We start from the raw sequence: 20870 nt of genomic DNA on the forward strand, positions 1-20870 counted from the left end.
TAATTTGAATATTTATTTAATTGCCTAATCAGCGACCATTCCATTCCATTCCATGGACTGTTTCTAAATGATGCGTAGTGTCGCTATCGGATCTGTGCATGATCTCTCCTTTCGAAAGCCGGCTTGTTGGTCACAGAGATGTGGATCTACAGCAACTTTCATTCGGTTCAGCAGAATGCGGTTAAACATTTTGCCTGGAATGGACAGTAGTGTTATTCCTCGCTAGTTGGAGCAGGAACTAATATCACCTTTCTTTGGGAGTTTGATGAGGTAGCCCTCCTTCCACTCTGGTGGCACTTCTTCCTTTTCCCCTCTCTTGCAGAAGAGAGGGTAGTGTAATTTCACACTGGTATCAATGTCTGTCTTTAGTGCTTCAAATGGGATGCTGTCACGTCCTGCAAATTTACCATTCTTCAATTGCTTGATTGCGCTGCGAATCTCTTCCTTGGTGGGTGCACTGCACTTGATAGGTAGGTCTCTTGCAGCTGGCGGTATCTCCGGTGGGTTTGAAAGAGTAGGTTTGTTAAGAAGCTCCTGGAAATGTTCAATCCATCTCTTCTTGTATCCTTCTTCATCTGTTATCACGTCACCATTTTTGTCCTTTACTGGTCTCTCTGACTTGGCAAATTTTCCAGATATCTTTTTGATGACAGGTCGTTTGGTACTGTTCTTAAGGGCTGCTTCTTCTGCCAGTGCTTCAATGTAGTTACGCCTGTCTGTTCTAATGCTACGCTTGACATTCTTATCTATTTCAGCATATTCTTTTTGTGTTTTTCCTTTTGCTGCTCTTGTTTTACTCTTGTTTACGCCTGCTTTCTTCTCTCTTCTTTCCTTGACCTTCTGAAGAGTTTCTGTTGAAATCCTTGTGGTTGTATGACTTGGGACGCAGTACTTCTTGGCATGTGGAGGTTACTGTTTCTTTCACTTTCGGACACGTCTGTTCTACTGTCTCATCTTCTAGCAGCTCTTCTAGGAGCAGAAACTTGTTAGATAAGGTGACTTAGAACTTTTCCTGATTTTTTTTTTTTTTTTTTTGCAGTCTTTCAGCGCAATGGTATTGTAGTGTTGGCGTTGGCTGGGCCCACTTGTCCAAGTCTTCTTCAGCTTCAGTCTCACTCGAGCGCACAAAAGATGATTATCTGAAGCAACATCTGCTCCTCGTCTTACACGTACATCCTGAAGAGATCGACAGAACTTCTTCCCAATACAGACATGGTCTATTTGATTCTCTGTTGATAGGTCTGGTGACATGGTCCATTTGGTTCTCTGTTGATAGATCTGGTGATATGGTCTATTTGGTTCTCTGTTGATAGGTCTGGTGACATGGTCTATTTGGTTCTCTGTTGATAGGTCTGGTGATATGGCCTATTTGGTTCTCTGTTGATAGGTCTGGTGACATGGTCTATTTGGTTCTCTGTTGATAGGTCTGGTGACATGGTCTATTTGGTTCTCTGTTGATAGGTCTGGTGACATGGTCTATTTGGTTCTCTGTTGATAGGTCTGGTGACATGGTCTATTTGGTTCTCTGTTGATAGGTCTGGTGACATGGTCTATTTGGTTCTCTGTTGATAGGTCTGGTGATATGGTCTATTTGGTTCTCTGTTGATAGGTCTGGTGACATGGTCTATTTGGTTCTCTGTTGATAGGTCTGGTGACATGGTCTATTTGGTTCTCTGTTGATAGGTCTGGTGACACGGTCTATTTGGTTCTCTGTTGATAGGTCTGGTGACATGGTCTATTTGGTTCTCTGTTGATTGGTCTGGTGATATCCACGTTGCTTTGTGTACTCGTTTGTGTGGGAAGACAGTTCATCCAATCACTAAGTTGCTTGTGGCACACATGTCTGTAAATCTCTCTCCATTTTCATTCATCTCACCTAGTCCATGTTTTCCCATGACCTCTTCATATCCTCTGTGGTCATTGCCAACCTTAGCATTAAAGTCGCCCATTATGATGAGGATGTTCCTTTTTGGTCTCTCTTGTAGGACGGTAGTCAGCCTGAAGTAAACATTTTCCTTCCCCTCCTCTTCACAGTCGTTTGTTGGGGTGTAGTATTGGACAATGTCTAAGTTAATTCTCTTCTGCACTGTCTGAAAAGTGGCTGTTAGGGTTAGTGTTATCCGTGGTCCTTGCGCTTCCCATCCTATACGTGCTCTCTGAGCCTGCTTAGACAGCATCAGGGCTACTCCCTTGGTGTGTGTAGCCTTATGCTCATGTCTAATAGAAGGCAGGAGAGCCGCTGGTCGCCCACTTTTACGTTATGCGGATGTATGCAAACGCGACATGAAGCTCTTCAAAATCGACACTGGCAACTGGGAAGAGGTGGCACTGGACAGATCCACATGGAGAGAGAGCATAAAGAAATGGTCACAGATTGCAGATGTCATACACAACAGAAGCAGAAAGAAGGGTGAAAATGCAACGGCGCCTGGTGATTATATATGCCCAACCTGCGATCGCAGTTGTGTATCAAGGATTGGCCTCTTTAGTCACACAAGAAGTTGCAAAGGGAAAAGATCGTCTCTCGAGACGTAAAATGCCACAGACACCCGAAGTCAGTCTTTTCTGCCCTGAACCAGTCCATGTAGACTCACTGATTCCTAAGATGGTGAGTTTGTACCTTTTCATCTCAACTGTCACTTGCGCTGTCTTCCCAGTCTCATACATGTTCCAGACGTACCGACGGTGGTGGATGGTCCTGGTAGAGATGATGGTCTTCAACCTGTCAGCTTCCAGATACCTCTGGCTTTCACTGACATGCGTCATAAACCTTCCAGCTGGAGGTCCATCCTCTCCCAGGTCCGTCACTTCTGTTGATTTGCTGTTTGGTGTTTCAGTAGCTAGTGGAGGAGAAGGCCCAGCAATACATAGCGCCGTGATTTGGAAGCAGATGCCAAGTAGATGTGGGGACAGTTGGAGAGGCTCGCCCAGAACCGAGATGCCTGGAGGAAGCTGGTTGATGGCCTATGCCCCAGAAGGGACCACAGGCAGAGATGAGATGAGTCAGCGACCCTAGCACATTGTTGACAGTGTTTTCACTGGTATTTGCCTTGACTAGATATGTATTAATATAAGAGTTAAAAAGATAGTTTCGTCATTTGACTAATAGAATTAGGTCTTAGTTTGATGAAACGCTTGAAACTATACATAAGTGGTTGAAAATATTCAGTTATGAAAGAAGCTATTACTAAGTTTAAAAATGATAAGCAATCAAAACAAATAGTTCTTTTGTTTGATCCTTTTTGTGTGTAGCTGATGAAGGCCTCGTAGCCCAAACGTCCTTTGTTTTTACTTGTTCTAACAGGGTTTACATGTTTATTGTATTTTCTATTTAGTTACTATTTACTTTAATGGGCTATATACTAAACTAGGCCTACTACTAGACTACTACTGAGCTACTACTAAATGATAATGACAATATCTACCATTCCGAAGATTAAGGATGAGTGCAAATTACACATGACTGCTGTACTACTACTGGGCTACCAGACTAGTCTATTCTGTTTTTGAAATCTTATCATTTACAATACAGACGTTACTTCAAAAATATGATTACGTCCTACACGTTATCCTAGGTCAATCAATGACTACAACCCTGACAAGTCATTGGCTTTCATAGCTGACTCGGGCAACCCATTCAATGTTCTAATATCACTAGGAAAGAAGGAGCATTTTTACAATTTTGTCTTCACATATGAAATGAGGAATCTTTATGTCTTTATTTAATTTTGTTTTTGTATTTGAAGATTATGGTTCCATGTTTTATGTATAATTGCTACTTAACTTTTTAAGTCTTCTATTCTGAAGGGTTTCGAAATTTAGTGATTTTACTTAAGGTGTTAATATGAATGTTAATGTGAATATTCGTTTGTTATGAATCTCACTGCTCTATTTTGTGTCTGTTCTAAATCTAGTTTCTTAATGTTTTCTTGAGTTGAGCGGTCTCAAACAGAGAATGCTTATTCTATAATTGGCTTAACCAAGGTTAAATAACATTTTAGTTTTATGTTGTTATTTGATCTGAAGAAATGCTTTGTATAATTTTTTTAATTTTTTACCTTAACCTTTACATATCCCTTAGTCTGTTGGACTGTTGGGGCACTATGCAAGATTCGTCTATCGTCTTTCTCCATTCCTCTCTGTCTTTTGCCTTAGTTAGAACTTCGTTCAATGGCCCGTCCATTTTTTCATCTTGTCGCTTTCTCTGTCTGCCTATTCTTTTTCCTGGTACTGTTCCCTGAAGGAAGGTGCTTGGAGTCCAATCGCTGAAGTAACTCTGTCTCTAATCACTTGGTTTGTTATGCGGTCTTTAAATGTGATACCTAGGATCCTTCTGTAGCATCTCAATTCCATTGCTAGGATCCTCCTCTCTAGCTCTGCAGTCAGTGTGTAAGACTTACAAGCATATAAAAATGTGGCCATGACAAGGGAGCGAATCAGTCTGATTTTGGTGCCGTGCCGAGGGCTAAGTCTTTGTATTTCCATATTATTTTAAGTTTTGAAAGGGCTGCTGTGGACTGTGCAATTTGGGACAGATTTTTTAAACTAGTTTTATCAATAAGTGGATTTTGAAGACATAAATTTTTTTTTTTTTTCAATGATAAATAAAAACACACACTCTCTTCATGGGTGGAAAGTAATTGATGGAAAAAGATGAGTGAAAACAAGGAAAAGGTTAGTGGGTTGAAGTTTTAAAATTCCCAAATCTGGCTGCCCAGTTGATAGAGTATTGTACTAACAACTCCAATGTCGTGGATTCGATCACCGTACTGGCAATGTTTTTTTTTCAACGACGATTTGGTCACATGCCTCGGATGACATTGGATCCGATTTGTTTATGTGCGATCAGAGCAGATTTTATTGATTTTGATTTTTTTAATTCCTGGTTAAATTTTTTATTATTTTTTATTGTAATTAGTATAAATAAATTAAAATTTGTTCAATCATACAAGAGCTTTGGTTTCAACACATCGTAACATTCGTAACAGCTTGTTATCTTTTTGATCAACGTTGTAATTTCACTCTTTAGTAACATCTTTAGGAACATTAGTCGGTTCAAGTGCGCGCCAAGAAACAACAACTGGATAAGTGACTTTTAATCCAATTGTCATTATGTCACCATAGACTTAGAGAGATATTCAACGTGTATGTTCCATAGACACTTAATGATCTATAGAACGTTTTGTATGTCACCATAGTCACTTAAGGATCTATAGAACTTGGTGTGTGTCTCAAAAGACACTTAAGGATCTATAGAACTTTTTGTATGTCACCATAGTCACTTAAGGATCTAAAGCACTTGTTGTATGTCTCCATAGACACTTAAGGACTTGTTGTGTCTCCATAGACACTTAAGGACTTGTTGTGTCTCCATAGACACTTAAGGATCTATAGAACTTTTTGTATGTCACTTAAGAACTTGTTGTGTCTCCATAGACACTTAAGGATTTATAGAACTTTTTGTATTTTAACTTAGACACTTAATGATCTATAGAACTTGTTGTATGTCTCGGTTGATACTTAAAGATCTATAGAACTTGTTGTATGTCTCCATAGACATTTGAGGACACTTAAGAAATGTGATATAGAATTTGCAGAGAATTTGTTTTGGATGGCGTTTTAAAGCGGGGCATATTATATATTATGGGGGAGCAGTTTTTTATTTTTGTTATAAGTGTGGCAAAATAAAATGGGCGTAACCGGTGAGTGGGCGGAGCGGTCGCTGAGAGGTAAAGCACTTGGCTTCCGAACCGGGGTCCCGGGTTCGAATTCTGATGTAGACTGGGATTTTAAATTTCGGGATGTTCGGGCGCCCCAGGTCTAATGGGTACCTAACATTAGTTGGGGAAAAGTAAAGGCGGTTGGTCGTTGTGCTGACGTAAACCGTAGGCCACAGAAACAGATGACCTTTAAATCATCTGCCCTATAGATCACAAGGACTGAAAGAGGAAATTTACTTTCTTTTAACCGGTGTGTAATGCTAGCCTTGTATAAAATCAACATGTCTTTTATATAAATATTTCCAATACATAAAATCAAGACTGTGTTTAAGTTACTTCACGCGTACACTTTGTAGACATACAAATCAAGTTGTCATTTTAAATACTATATAGTTCACGAACATCCAGTGTATGTAAGTCGACAATTCTACATAAAAGAATATTTCAACTAATACAAAAACAATGCAAACCTGGGTGACGATAATCTAAGATCGCCTGCAAGTGAGCTTATAGCCAAACTCAATGTCATAGACCGTGGCTTTCAGATCATTTTCTTGTACACTTTGAAATGCGCCCATCAAAAGCAAAAGGCCAAAGAAAAACGTGACTTCCCGTAAACTTAAAGCCATAGATATTGCCTCCTTAAAAATGGACGTGACCTCTTTGCTGTTGCAACAGAGCAATACAGACGTTCTCAGTAATTACAATTCTTGCTTGAAAAAGTTGCTGGACAGCCATGCTCCTCTTGTCACTCGTACAGTCTCAGTTAGGCCATCTGCACCCTGGATGACGGAAGACATAAAGACTGCCAAACTTATTCGCCGACGTGCCGAACGTACATTTCAAAAGACAGGTCTGACAAATATCGACAAATATACATGGTAGAAAAAAACAAGGTTAACCGTATGAAAGAAATCCAGTCTATCGCCCGGTATCAAATCTTCCTTTCCTGTCAAAGCTTCTGGAGCGCATCGTGTTAGCGCAAATTCTTTCTCATCTTGAACAGTACTGTCTCTTGGAAGAATTTCAATCTGCATATAGGAAGTGCCGTAGCACAGAGACAGCAGTGATCGGGGTACTAAACGACTTACTTCACAATTCCGACAATGGCCACATATCAATTCTTTCCATGCTGGACTTATCCGCAGCTTTTGATACGCTAGACCATGAAATTATGATGGCCATATTCTCTACCACTTTTTGTTTAGCATGAATGGTCCTAAAGTGACTTGGATTCTACCTGACTGAACGCACCCAAAGTGTCGTTGTTAACGGGACAGAATCAACAAGCTTATTCTTGAAGTACGGAGCACCCCAAGGATCAGTTCTAGGCCCAGTACTGTTCTCTATGTATACATATTGTCAATCTGGGGACCAGTATGGCCACCAAATGTCAAGCTGAATGTTGCTGGGTATAACTCTAGTGTGTAGTGATGTGTTGAGATCTCTTCTTGCCTCGTAATTATCAAACCTTTGCTCTGGCCACTTCAGCCATCGCGTAGCATTACTGTGTACTAAGCCTATGACACACTTACATGTAAATATATAGAACGTAACTCCACAGATGCAGACGAGGAAAGTTTAATTACACAAAATAAATAACAATAAATACTGGCTGCTCATGCCATGTAGACAAAGTATTCACATCAATGAAATATTAACGATATTAATCCAAAGAAATCTTTTAAGTTAACACTTGATCAAATTTGTCACAGTACACATTACAGAATGAGAAAATTATATTACAGCCACTCTCTGCTGGAGTTCTTCACTAACTGATTAACATTGACCCTTATTTTAGAGTCCCTAAAACTTACTCTCGTGCTTTCAGCACGGAATATTAAAATAGGTGACTGAGTGTCACTTCATGTCACAGGGGTTCTAAAACTGGACTGTGACACATATCCACTCAGCGCTGTCATATTGCCAACCGGCATCTTATACCATTTCTTTGCCCATGACTCACAGTTATACAATTCCTCAGAGGTGTCGCATCTGGCAGAGAAAATCAGTGGTACCGTTGCAATGGTGAGCAATTGAATGGTTGAGAATAAACTCAAGATAAACGAAGACAAGACAGAAATAATTAAGATTGGCACTCGGAATGGCACTCGGAATGCTCGGAACAACGTCTCAAAAGTCGAAAACAGATTCTCTTTTTATCACAAACTGCCAGGTTCCTTATGTCCATGTAGTGCCAGGTTCCTTATGTCCATGTAGTGCCAGGTTCCTTATGTCCATGTAGTGCCAGGTTCCTTATGTCCATGTAGTGCCAGGTTCCTTATGTCCATGTAGTGCCAGGTTCCTTATGTCCATGTAGTGCCAGGTTCCTTATGTCCATGTAGTGTCAGGTTCCTTATGTCCATGTAGTGCCAGGTTCCTTATGTCCATGTAGTGCCAGGTTCCTTATGTCCATGTAGTGCCAGGTTCCTTATGTCCATGTAGTGAGGAATCTTGGAGTTTTTTTCGACTCAACACTATCTTTCGATCCACACATAAGTCAGCTCTGCAAGGATCTTTATCTGCAGCTGCGCAGATTAGGCCAGATCCGACCATATTTAACAACGGAGTCAACAAAAATGCTAGCTGTGGCATTCATACTCTCCCGCCTTGACTACTGCAACCAAGTGCTAGCAGGAATACCAGAAGACAAAAATAGGCAAGCTGCAACGTATTCAGAACAATGCCACACGAATAGTCCTTAGAAAAACAAGACGAGACGCTCGTGCGCATGCTCCATTGCCTTCCCGTGAAAGCGAGAATCGATTACAAGGTCGCCATACTTTGTCATCAGTGTATATTATAACAATGAGATGCCCTTGTACCTTAGCGAACTGATTTCTCCATATGTTTCCCAGAGAGCCTGCGCTCAATGGACTCAACGCGTTTAGTGGTGCCACGTTTCTCCCTCAAAAGCTACGGTCTGAGGGCTTTTTCAGTGCACGGACCAAAGGTTTGGAACTCACTCCCCATTGATCTCAGACAGACAACATGCTACACACTTTTAAGAAGAACATTAAGACCTATCTGTTTAAAACTTTTTTAGATTAATTGTGTTTGTAATATTATTACAGTGCCCTGAGCCTATATTTTATTTATTAACAGCGCTTTAAAAATAAAATTATTATTATTATTAATTTTTATTATTATTTCCAAATCTAATATGTCCAAACATAAAAAAAACATTAAGATAAACAATCTATTAACATCTTAAGACAGAGTAACGAGTTTTAATTGAATTTATGTATAAAATTTTGAATATATTTTACAACTACAAGACATGTATACATAGTTTCACACATTGTTTTAGGTGAATGGGAGGGGGAGAGAACATGTGAGAAGATAAAAGAAAAACGAAAAGACAAAAGAGACAATGAGAGATGAAATAGAGAAAATGAAAAAAAAAAGAAAATGGAGATAGAAAATAAAATGTGAGGGTAAAGAGAAAAGAAGAAAAAATAAGAGGAAAGAAAGAGAATGAGAGAGGAGAGTGAGAGAGGAGTATGAGAGAAGAGAATGAGAGAGGAGAATGAGAGACGAGAATGAGAGAGGAGAATGAGAGAGAAGTATGAGAGAAGAGAATGCGAGAGGAGAATGAGAGAGAAGTATGAGAGAAGAGTATGAGAGAGGAGAATGAGAGAAAAGAGGAGAATGAGAGAAGAGAATGAGAATAAGAGAGGAGAATGAGAGAGGAGAATAAGAGAAGAGAATGAGAGAAGAGAAGAGAATGAGAGAAGAGAAGGAGAGAGGAGAATGAGAGAGAAGTATGAGAGAAGAGAATGAGAGAGGAGAATGAGAGAAGAGAATGAGAGAGGAGTATGAGAGAAGAGAATGAGTGAGGAGAATAAGAGAGGAGAATGAGAGAGGAGTATGAGAGAGGAGAATGAGAGAAGAGAATGAGAGAGGAGTATGAGAGAAGAGAATTTGAGAGAAGAGAGTGAGAGAGGAGTATGAGAGAAGAGAATGAGAGAGGAGAATGAGAGAAGAGAATGAGAGAAGAGAATGAAAGAGGATTTGAGGGAAAAGAGAATGAATGAACAGCAAGTATAAGAGAAGAATTCAATCTATTAAAATAGATCCTTTTGTTGACAAAATAAATTATACTTCATATTTCCTGTTTCTATCTCACTTGTAGGGCTGGAGGCTATGAACGGTTCATTCTCGTCTGAGTTTTGTTAACACACATCTTGTTACGCTGAGACTCTCCTGTTAGAAATGTCAAGTTGGCCCAGTTCGTAACCTCCGCTCTGATGTTTTATGATCTTGTTGTCACTACGGTATCGGAATAAGATCGTTAATAAAAAGTACCGTGGACGGACCAATGATCAGTCAGAAAAACATTTAGTTTGAAGTATTTACTGCGTTTCATTATGACTGGTACTTTAATGTCAATGTGTGCAGGATTACTAACCTCTGATAGAATTTTCCACTAAATATTTTGCACTAATGTATATCATTCATTGTGGACATTATATGATGCTGTTTCGAGAGGCAGATCATTGTGTTGTTGATTCAAGTCAAGTAAATTATTTGTATTTTCCAAAAGAAAAGTTTCATTAATGGTCTGAATGAGTTTAAGTCCGGAAAGATGAACAACACTGTCTCGTGATTAAATATGCCTGAAATTCATTTAGATCAGTTACAAATACAACGATAGGACAGAGTAGGATCCTTTTGGCCAAGTTGGTGAACACTTTTCAAATGAATATTCTGGATCAATAGACAGTGGATGTGTTAAGATAAATGACCACCTTACAATATATTATGTCCTGATTTTAAACGCCATCCTTCGGCCAGCGTAGCAAAGAGGACGTCCTTGGGAACTCTACCTTCTGGCTTTCGGGTTATATGAACGAAGTCTCGAAGTCTTTGTATCCATAATGCATAGAGTGTATGTTTATTTCGCAACTTTCCGATTTTGTTACTGGTTGAAAACACAATCTTTCTAGAAGATGTGTCGCAAACAGCATGTATGTATCTATGCTTTGTAAATATGTATACTGGCCTGTTTCCACTACTTAAAGCAAAGTGTTTCTTTTGTTGTTGATTTAGAGCCATTTATTATTACAGTTTGTTTTCTCTTTATCAGAAAATCCTGAATTCATTGATGAACCAGCAAAGCCAAAATATTTTTTTTAGCAAGCTATGGTGTTGAACTTTGTCAAATGTTTTAGAAATATCGAATAGAATAGCATCTAGTTGCTCATTATTATCTAAGCCCTTTTGCAAAATCATCCATTAGTCCCATTAGTTGTGTTTCACATGGTCTATATTTCCTAAAGCTATGTTGGTATGGAGTAAGGACATTATGTTTGTCAAAGTGGTTCACAGATTTTGCTACATATTATGTGTTCTAGGATTTTACATGTGATGCTGGTTAGTGGTACTGGTTTGTAATTTCCTTTGTCCTTTTTTAAATACAGGAGTGACGATAGCTTCTTTCCTGTCCCTCGGTACTGATTAAGAGATGCCTAAACACGTATTTTGAGCACTGTTGCTAGCTCATTACTTTGTTCTTAAGATTAATCTAGCTGGAAAACCATCAGGTCCAGATGATTTATTCGTTTTTTTAGTTAGCTAAATAATTTTTGGATCCTCTTTTGTTGGGACCATATGGTTCTGCAAAAAACATCAGTGATAATGGTGAGGGCTTGAGTTCTCTCTGCGCACCCAAAAAAAAAAAGCCTGTGAATTGGAAACACAAATTTTAAGAATAAATCCACAAGAAAACATGTTGATCACCTAATAGAGAAACTTTCAACGACATAGATTTGCATCTAAAATAGATGAAGGTCATCTCTATTGGACCACACAGGAGCAGATATTAGCTCAGACTGAAACGCCAACCCATAACGAGTCACAAGACACCTACCGTTCGAGGTGGACAAGTTCAAAAACTGCTATATTGCAAAACAGTTCCAACTGAAACTGAAGAACCACTTCGGAGCTCTTGCAGATATATTGAAGGAAAGTGGGTCAACTTCAGAGATACTACTATTAAGTACACAGAAGTCACCGGAAGGAGGCGAGGCTCATACAAAAAGAAGGAATGGTGGATACAAGACAGAGCATGAAATGATTTAAGATCTCTTGGACAAATATTCGTAGTGTCTGCACAGAGACTGTCAATGTTTGGTACGGAAGGAGTCACCATAAGAACCTAACTCACTGTATGATTCATCGATATATATTAACATCAAAGACACTGCCACAAGCATTTTATATGATTTCTCTTCAATGTCCGTTACAGAATTCTGGATCAATTGTTTGCAGTCATTTTGTTCTATTTGAGATGTTTTCGCGACATCCTCTTTTATTTCCAACAACATATCTCCGCGAAACATGATTTTCTACCTGGTAGTTATCAACCTAAATACGGAAAAAAAGGTTTTTCCGAAGATGTGAATTCCTAACCTAGTGAAATAAAAACAAGCTCAACCATCGCTATAAATTCTGCGTGTTTGAAAATACTATGGCAACAGTTTTGTAGCTGAAGTTGACTGTGTCAAAGACTGTACGTTTCCCATGCTTAGCAATACTTTTAAATTGTCAGTTATCTATGCAATATGAATGTTATAAACACGCAATAAAAAAGTAAATAAACGAAATTAATAAAAGATACACTTTTTTGTAATTGAAGCATACATTTATTTTACACTAAATAAAGCTTTTGCTTTTGTCTAGATCAGCGATCTACATTTTGATAACGATTTTATAACATTAGCTAAATCACATTTACCTGTGAACGAAAATTTATAGATGGGGGTCGCCGCTAAGGGAAAATTGAATTAGGGGGTCGCAGAACTAAAAAGGTTGAGAACCGCTGATGTCAATAAACATCGCATTCAACTATGGATGAGTTCACCTTATGAGCAAGTGTGAAAGTAGTTCATGTGATTTTTCTCACCCAGTCTCCTGACTACATGCTCAAAAAAAGACAGTTTTTTTAATGCTAGCCTGATCTAGCGTCATGTTGTCTTACTTAGCGAATATAAAATACTGCGAAAATGGGTTTACCCGATTTGTTAAAAAGTTTAGTGTTTTTTTTATTAGAGATAAATTTAAGTAGTTTTATTTATTTTTAGGGCCAGGGACTTCTTATTGTGAGAGAGACATTAAACATATACTATGGTCTTTGCCATGATCTAAGGATTGATCAAACGGTTTTGATTTCTTTTCGGAACTGACCATACAAACACATACATACATACAAACATATATTCATATATACCTACATACATACTCCTTACATTGTGCTTTACATTAGATTATGTTTCAAATGGACCTCAGAGTAGAGCTCCCCTAGAGGACTTACTGGACTGACAAGCTCCATGTGTCCAGTGGTTCAATACAATACAAGACAATCTCTTCACTAAGCTAGAAAATGAGGACACGTATTTGTTTGGTTTTCGTCCTATCAGAATGGGACAATCAGTTTTGGAAAGCTCAAGAGTCCAAGGGCAATCAAGTCATTTGATAATTCAAAAAATTTCATCAGATTAATTTATTATTTAATTTTGTTTTATTTGATTTTATATAAAGTTTAAATTCGGTTATTTCTAAAGTGTGAGGAACCTTGAACGGTGTAAAGGATGTTTCCATGTTGATACATCTCGTTTCAAATTAAAATGAACGGTGTAAAGGATGTTTCCATGTTGATACATCTCGTTTCAAATTAAAAGGAACGGTGTACACAAAATTGTGCCAACACTAAAGAAAATTGTGTGAAGACTGGCTGGTGTCTATGAAAGGAGAAAAGTCAACAGAAAAAAAAATTCTGTCGTGGCAGAACCCCAAGTGAGGAAAGTTACAAGACGAGAATAGGCTGAAGAAGAAAACAAATCTTTGTATGAACAGTGACAAGAATGTGACACATGGCAATGGAAAGAGATTTTAGCTCCTGTAAATAGAAATAGTAGTTGACTTTTCTTGTTCTGGTATTTGTAGTTTGGGATAAGGAAATGAAATCTTCTGTAAGTAAAAATAGATTCAAGTTGCTTACTGTTGTGTATAGCACTGGCAATGCATCTTGTAAAAACGCCCCCAGTAGAAATAATGAAACTTAGAATGAATGATCTTCAGAAGTGGATCAGCTGCGTGTCATTTGTTTTCTCAGATTGTTGTTTGTGTCAATATTGTGTTTCAGTTTGTCTTTATAAAGTCGTACAGAAATAATTCGTACCATGGGATACAATGATTCGTTGGAAAATAATATAGCAAATAGAAAGACAATCACTTATCAATTAATTAACCTAATTTTATCTTTCAAGTATGCAAAGTTATGGTTTTGTATTTAAAGAAATTTAGACATAGATTTACATTTAATAGTTCATCTGCTTTATGTTACGACCAAAAATAAACAGTCAATTAGATCAACCTGATATATCTATATTATAAAGTAGAATGTGAGGGGTATGTATGTATGTATGTATGTATGTATGTATGTATGTTACTTATAGACATCAAAACCGCTTGACCAATCTTGATAAAACTAGGCAGGAATGTTCCTTGGGTACCAACTTAGACCTTAGTGAATGTATTGTAGCCCTAAAACAAATGTAAGACCCTCAAAAAAAAATAAAGTTGTCCGACTCTATTACAGCTATAGTATTTTATGGATCTAGGCCATGTCTACAATGTTGACATGAGAAAAGATAGAAAGGATTTAGACCTAGATCTAATTTTAAGAAATACACTTTGCGCAGATAGTTTTTTACTTTGACACATGAAAATACAAAAGAAGATCCATTGATTTCATTATATAATAAAATTAACCTTCAATTTTGTGTTTCAAAAGCATTTTTTACATAAATTAGTTCCTGATATCTGTGACTACAGATTTCCTGACGAACATTCTTTCATTAGACAATTCCGTAATGAATCGCGTACTAAATATTAATTCGTTTAATTGTTTACTTTATAATCCCATCCCTAGATCTAAAACTCTAATTCAACTCTAAGATGATAAAACTTCTCTTCGAACAGATAGTTTTATACTTTAACACATAAACATATTAATTAAAGTCCATTCATTTCATATTTTGATCAAATAAACATTCAAATTTGGTTTTCTAAAGCTACATTCGTTTACGAAAGCTGCGAAGCCGAGTTGAGATAGGCCTAGATCTATATTCATTCATGAATCGCGTACTAAAAATTATTTCGTTTAATTGTTCACTTTATAATACCTTCCCTAGATCTAAAACTCTAATCCAACTATTTTAACGTATAAATATATTAATTAAAGTCCATTCATTTCATATTTTGATCAAATAAACATTCAAATTTGGTTTTCTAAATCTACATTCGTTTACGAGAGCTGCGAAGCCGAGGTGAGATAGGCCTAGATCTATATTCATTCATGAATCGCGTACTAAAAATTATTTCGTTTAATTGTTCACTTTATAATCCCATTTATTTAACAAAGCTATCGCTCTTTTCGTTTTTAATAGATAAGAATGTATCGACTTCGGGTAAACCGTTTTCGCAAAACTAATTTTATTTTCGTAGCGAAAGAGTATTAACGTGAAAGGATCATTAGCTACGTTTAACATACATCTAAATCCAATCCACTAGATTATTCAAAAGCAAATGTTTTAATTTTTAAAAAAATGAATTTTCCCCTATTAGCTATTTTGATCTGATAGCTTCATTCACACTATTTTTACATTGACACTTTCGCTTTACTTATTACATTATTATTTCGTTTAATTGTTTACAAAACACTCTCAGTGACTATATCGACAGTAATGCGCAAATAAAGACCCGCGGGTCGCGGGTAACATATGTCTAGTATATATATATAATATATAACAGAATACATTTTATTTCAAAAAAACGATTTTATTTACAAGTGTATGTGTATCAGTGAGAACAAAGTTCTTAGCTTATTTGCCACATAGGGAAAACTCGAGCTCGACTGCTGTATTTGTTGAACAATTTTTTTTTAATTAATTAAAATTAATTTTGGCTCTACATCTTTTATGAAAGAAATTGTTTCCAATTCCGGTGACCTTAAAGGATAAAATTCTTGACACCGCGTCACACGGCTCACTTGGCTAGACTACACCATTCTTGACACCGCGTCACACGGCTCACTTGGCTAGACTACACCATTCTTAACACCGCGTCACACGGCTCACTTGGCTAGACTACACCATTCTTGACACCACGTCACACGGCTCACTTGGCTAGACTACACCATTCTTGACACCGCGTCACACGGCTCACTTGGCTAGACTACACCATTCTTGACACCGCGTCACACGGCTCACTTGGCTAGACTACACCATTCTTAACACCGCGTCACACGGCTCACTTGGCTAGACTACACCATTCTTGACACCACGTCACACGGCTCACTTGGCTAGATTACACCATTCTTGACACCGCGTCACAGGGTTCACTTGGCTAGACTACACCATTCTTGACACCGCGTCACACGGCTCACTTGGCTAGACTACACCATTCTTGACACCGCGTCACACGGCTCACTTAGCTAGACTACACCATTCTTGACACCGCGTCACACGGCTCACTTGGCTAGACTACACCATTCTTGACACCGCGTCACACGGCTCACTTGGCTAGACTACACCATTCTTGACACCGCGTCACACGGCTCACTTGGCTAGACTACACCATTCTTAACACCGCGTCACACGGCTCACTTGGCTAGACTACACCATTCTTAACACCGCGTCACACGGCTCACTTGGCTAGACTACACCATTCTTGACACCACGTCACACGGCTCACTTGGCTAGATTACACCATTCTTGACACCGCGTCACAGGGTTCACTTGGCTAGACTACACCATTCTTGACACCGCGTCACACGGCTCACTTGGCTAGACTACACCATTCTTGACACCGCGTCACAGGGTTCACTTGGCTAGACTACACCATTCTTGACACCGCGTCACACGGCTCACTTGGCTAGAATGCACCATTCTTGACACCGCGTCACAGGGCTCACTTGGCTAGACTACACCATTCTTGACACCGCGTCACACGGCTCACTTGGCTAGACTACACCATTCTTGACACCGCGTCACACGGCTCACTTGGCTAGACTACACCATTCTTGACACCGCGTCACACGGCTCACTTAGCTAGACTACACCATTCTTGACACCGCGTCACACGGCTCACTTAGCTAGAATACACCATTCTTGACACCGCGTCACACGGCTCACTTGGCTAGACTACACCATTCTTGACACCGCGTCACACGGCTCACTTGGCTAGACTACACCATTCTTCTTCTTAGTGCTAATTGTGAATCTTTGATCTTACATTTGGACTTTTAGGTCAATTTTATTTAGTTAAACTTTAAAAAAAATGGAACTAATTTACTACGTTTGATTCATTTTTCTTAAACTCGATCCCAAGATTAAAAATTTAAGACTAGGAATATTAAGTAACATTTCTATAACTTGAGACATGTGTTATTAAAGATTCAAACCTACTCGTTGCCAATTCAGGCTCAAAGACTTACACCACTGAATGAAATGACCATCCTTGTATTCGCCATACCCGAGATCCTCCTTCACTTTTCACATCGTTTAATTTACTATTCAGGCTGTTACTTGATTTGGGCGGGGGGCGCGGTGGCTGAGTGGTGAAGTGCTTGGCTTCTGAATCTGGGTTCTAGGTTCAAATGTTAGTGAAGACTGTGATTTTGAATTTCGGGATTTTTAAGGCTGCTCTTGAGTCCACCAAACTATAATGGGAATCTGACTTCAGTTGGGGAATCTCTCAATCTCGGATCAAGGTGAAATTTCGCACAATAATTTCTTTTGTAATTAATTATTAATTTTATTAATTATTTTGTTTTGTATCGAAGAAGAGAAAGGAATTGATCTTGACAGATGTGGCGGTATAAGTTGAATTAGTCCTTTTTACACTTTGTGTATAGAATTAGGTCGTCGCATAAAAGTTGGAAACTAACAATAGATAGCTATGAAACCTTAGCTGGCACAGTGGATGGCTTGGCCAGGCTTGAGCCATCGAGTTTGAATTCAAGTCGTACACATTTGTAAAATTAAAATACATTTCAAAAACAATACCAGATACCCCAGTCTCTCCCCCGCCCCCGCTTTTCCCAATGGTCTAGACTCTAGACAAGTAATAGGACCATAACACATTAAGAACGCTAAATGCATGAAGTTGCGCTAAACAAAAGCAATTGGTAAAAATATTTATAATCGCATAGATTTATTATTGTTAGTCTAGCTCTGTTATAAATTTAATTGCATTACTGATACAAACTAATTAATACAATTACACTTAAAATAAGCTTTGTTTTTTTTTAAATATTTCTTTTTTTTTTTTTATTATATCATGGACACGAAATTTGATATTATTCAAATGTCATGCAATCCAACTCTTATGTGTTAAGACACTTATGTGATACGAATGCAAACTTAAAGTAAACCAATTCATAATCAGATGACATGAAACATTTATGTATAGTTAATCGATATAACCAATAATAATCAAGTGTGATTTATATAGTCATACATCATATAGAGTTTGTTGGGATTTCTTTTATCCCCGAAAAGTTGCATGGACTCTACCGAAGGTTTTTTTTTCTTCCCTATAGGCCTAATTGTGTCATCTAACGACCTTTTCCACCCACCGTGATTCTGAGAAGTATTGCCTCAGCCTATTATTACTTACCTTGGGTCTAGAACGAAATAAGACATTTTCAAGTTTGAAATTGCAGCGTTTAAATTGACCAAAAACGATATTTATTCGCAATTTCGAGCCCATTTGTTTTTGAAAGCCAACATATCAAAAAGTACAAGTTTATACGTTCTTTAGTTTTTAAGGCACTCTTTTTCTGCGTACATTTCAATAGTTCTCCTTGGCGCGAAAATTGTTTTAGTAGACATTGTATAGAAACAATCTTTTTGTTTTGTCACATAAACTGTCATTGCCATTGACTGAATACGTGTTTTTGTGTGTACAAATTGAAGGGCCTAGATCAAGAAAGTAGTAAAGTCAAAAATTTGGTCAATTGCAGACAAATGGCAAGAACACTTTATTTTATGTTCTACCTTATATTTCGTTCTTGTGGACAATGAACAAAAGTTAGTATTACCAGGCTGGCAGGCTTAATTGGCTACTTTCCACTGGGCTATCTTAAGGATCTGGGGCGATTCTCTTCAATTTACTTTTCTGTCATAAATAAAAGATAATATAACATTATAAATAAAAGAAATATGCTCATGATTATTCAATATATGAGTCTATTCTAATTATTGATATTATCTGGTATAGTAACATGCTATGTTATTCCTCATTAATCTTCGGATTTTAAGACGAACTTTATTATTATTATTATGTTATGATATTATGTTACATGACTAAAACCAATGCAGTAGTTTGACAGGTAAATTGTGTTTCTTTTGTTAACAAACACGGCAGTAATGTCCATGCAGTTTCATGCATAAAGTGGCTTGGTTATGGATGTCGCTTGTTCAATGGGAGTAGGTACACTGTTGTACACATATCTACACTTATTAAGTAACTAGCCTGACATTACCTGCGGGCCTTAGTTTGTGTTTACTAATCTAGTGGATTGGATTTAGATGTATGTTAAACTTATCTAATGATCCTTTCAAGTTTTTTCTCTTTCGCTAGGAAAATAAAATTAGTTTTGCGAAAATGGGTTTACCCGAAGCCTATACATTCATATCTATTAAAAACGAAAGAAGCAATAGATGAATAGGATATAAAGTACAATTAAAACGGGTTTACCCGATTTGTTAAATTAATGGTATAAGTCAGGACGTTCTGAATACGTAGATATATGGTAGGAATTTATGTAAAAATGCTATTGAAACACAAATTTGAAGGTTAATTTTATTAAATAATGAAATCAATAGACTATATTTTGTATTTTCATGTGTCAAAGTAAAAAACTATATGTGCAAAGTGTAGTTCTTAAAATTAGATCTACATCTAAATCCTTTCGATCTTTTCTCATGTCAACATTGTAAACAAAGCCTAGATCCATATAATACTATAGCTTTAATAGAGTCGGTCAATTTTTTTTTCTTAAGTTTGTTTAAGGGCTACAATACATACACTACGGTCTAAGTTAGTACCCAAGGAACGTTTCTTCCAAGTTTTATCAAGATTGGTCAAGCGTTTTTTTTTTCTATTCCTAAGATACATTCATACATACATACATAGGCTACATACATACATACATACATACATAGGCCTACATACATACATACATACATACATACATACGCCTTACTTTCTACTTTATAGTATAAGATAACTGTGTGTACAAACTAATCTAAGGAGCGTTTTAAAGCGGACCGTTCCATTTTGACGTAAGAGATACTAATGTTCACGTTTTTTCAAGAGTGTGGCGTAAGGGTGGAGAATAGATAGAGTAATTACAGGCCAGGTGTTAGTTTGTTTGGGAGAGTGTTTTGGCCGTTCTAACCTAACGTAACACATACTAGGATACTCTGTTTACAAGGTCTGAAAGGGGAACTTTACTTTTTATTTCTTAAGTCGGGGTAGGGAGAGAAGTAATATTAAAATTCTTGTGAGTTTTTTATTTTATTATTTTTGTTATAAGCAAAAACAAAACATGGAGTCCATGGCAAAATAAACAATATATAGTCTGGGAACAAATCAACAGGCAAAGGCAGTTGTTAATGTTTTGTATTTTGTATATTTCTAATGTATCAGAGGGAAATAGTTTCACACTGACCTACAACTAATGACTTAACGTCTCCATTCTCAATAATGTAGCAACATCGGTCTAAGAAAACTAAAACATTTACTTTAAGGATATGACCAGACTTAGTATTTTACTTGTGTACATGTAGTCATATTTAATGGTGTAAATAAGGAAAGTTTGTTTTGTTGATGTCATTTTTTAATGTCTGTTTTTATGTTTGGCGTACTCTCAGTTTATTTAAACAAATAACACTGGCAGCCAAGCCTAGAACAATAGGACAGGAGTTCATAACTCTTCTTGGTAATGTCACGAGCTAGTTGCCCTTGGCTAGGCGGTGTAATTTATCTTCCTGTTTGCAGGATACTTCCATGCAAGTTTCCATAAAGTGATTGAATCGACTTGAAGAGAAGGAAAGGGAAGTAAGCGCACGCATAAGT

The 20870-nt window shown here is 37.5% G+C and overlaps 2 protein-coding genes across 2 annotated transcripts in view; one reads left to right on the forward strand and one right to left on the reverse strand.

Annotated features, from left to right (window-relative positions):
- Positions 1 to 20870, forward strand: part of LOC106061632 (atrial natriuretic peptide receptor 1-like) — a 637794-nt gene that overhangs the window by 14596 nt on the left and 602328 nt on the right. The window lies entirely within an intron of this gene.
- LOC129924028 (uncharacterized) lies at positions 223 to 1949 on the reverse strand. Its single transcript, XM_056017625.1, has 2 exons — positions 1877 to 1949; positions 223 to 851 (listed from the first exon to the last, which is right to left on the reverse strand). Exons 1-2 carry the CDS (start codon positions 1947 to 1949, stop codon positions 223 to 225), a joined length of 702 nt encoding a protein of 233 aa, XP_055873600.1.

Source organism: Biomphalaria glabrata, chromosome 18 (assembly GCF_947242115.1).
Source record: "Biomphalaria glabrata chromosome 18, xgBioGlab47.1, whole genome shotgun sequence".
NCBI lineage: Eukaryota > Metazoa > Mollusca > Gastropoda > Planorbidae > Biomphalaria > Biomphalaria glabrata.

Excerpts from the sequence above, each read along its gene's own strand:
- LOC129924028 (XM_056017625.1), bottom strand. The coding sequence starts at position 1,949 with ATGGGCGACTTTAATGCTAAGGTTGGCAATGACCACAGAGGATATGAA. Across the intron at positions 852-1,876 it reads CATGGGAAAACATGGACTAG|AAACTCTTCAGAAGGTCAAG; the intron begins GTGAGATGAATG and ends GGATTTCAACAG.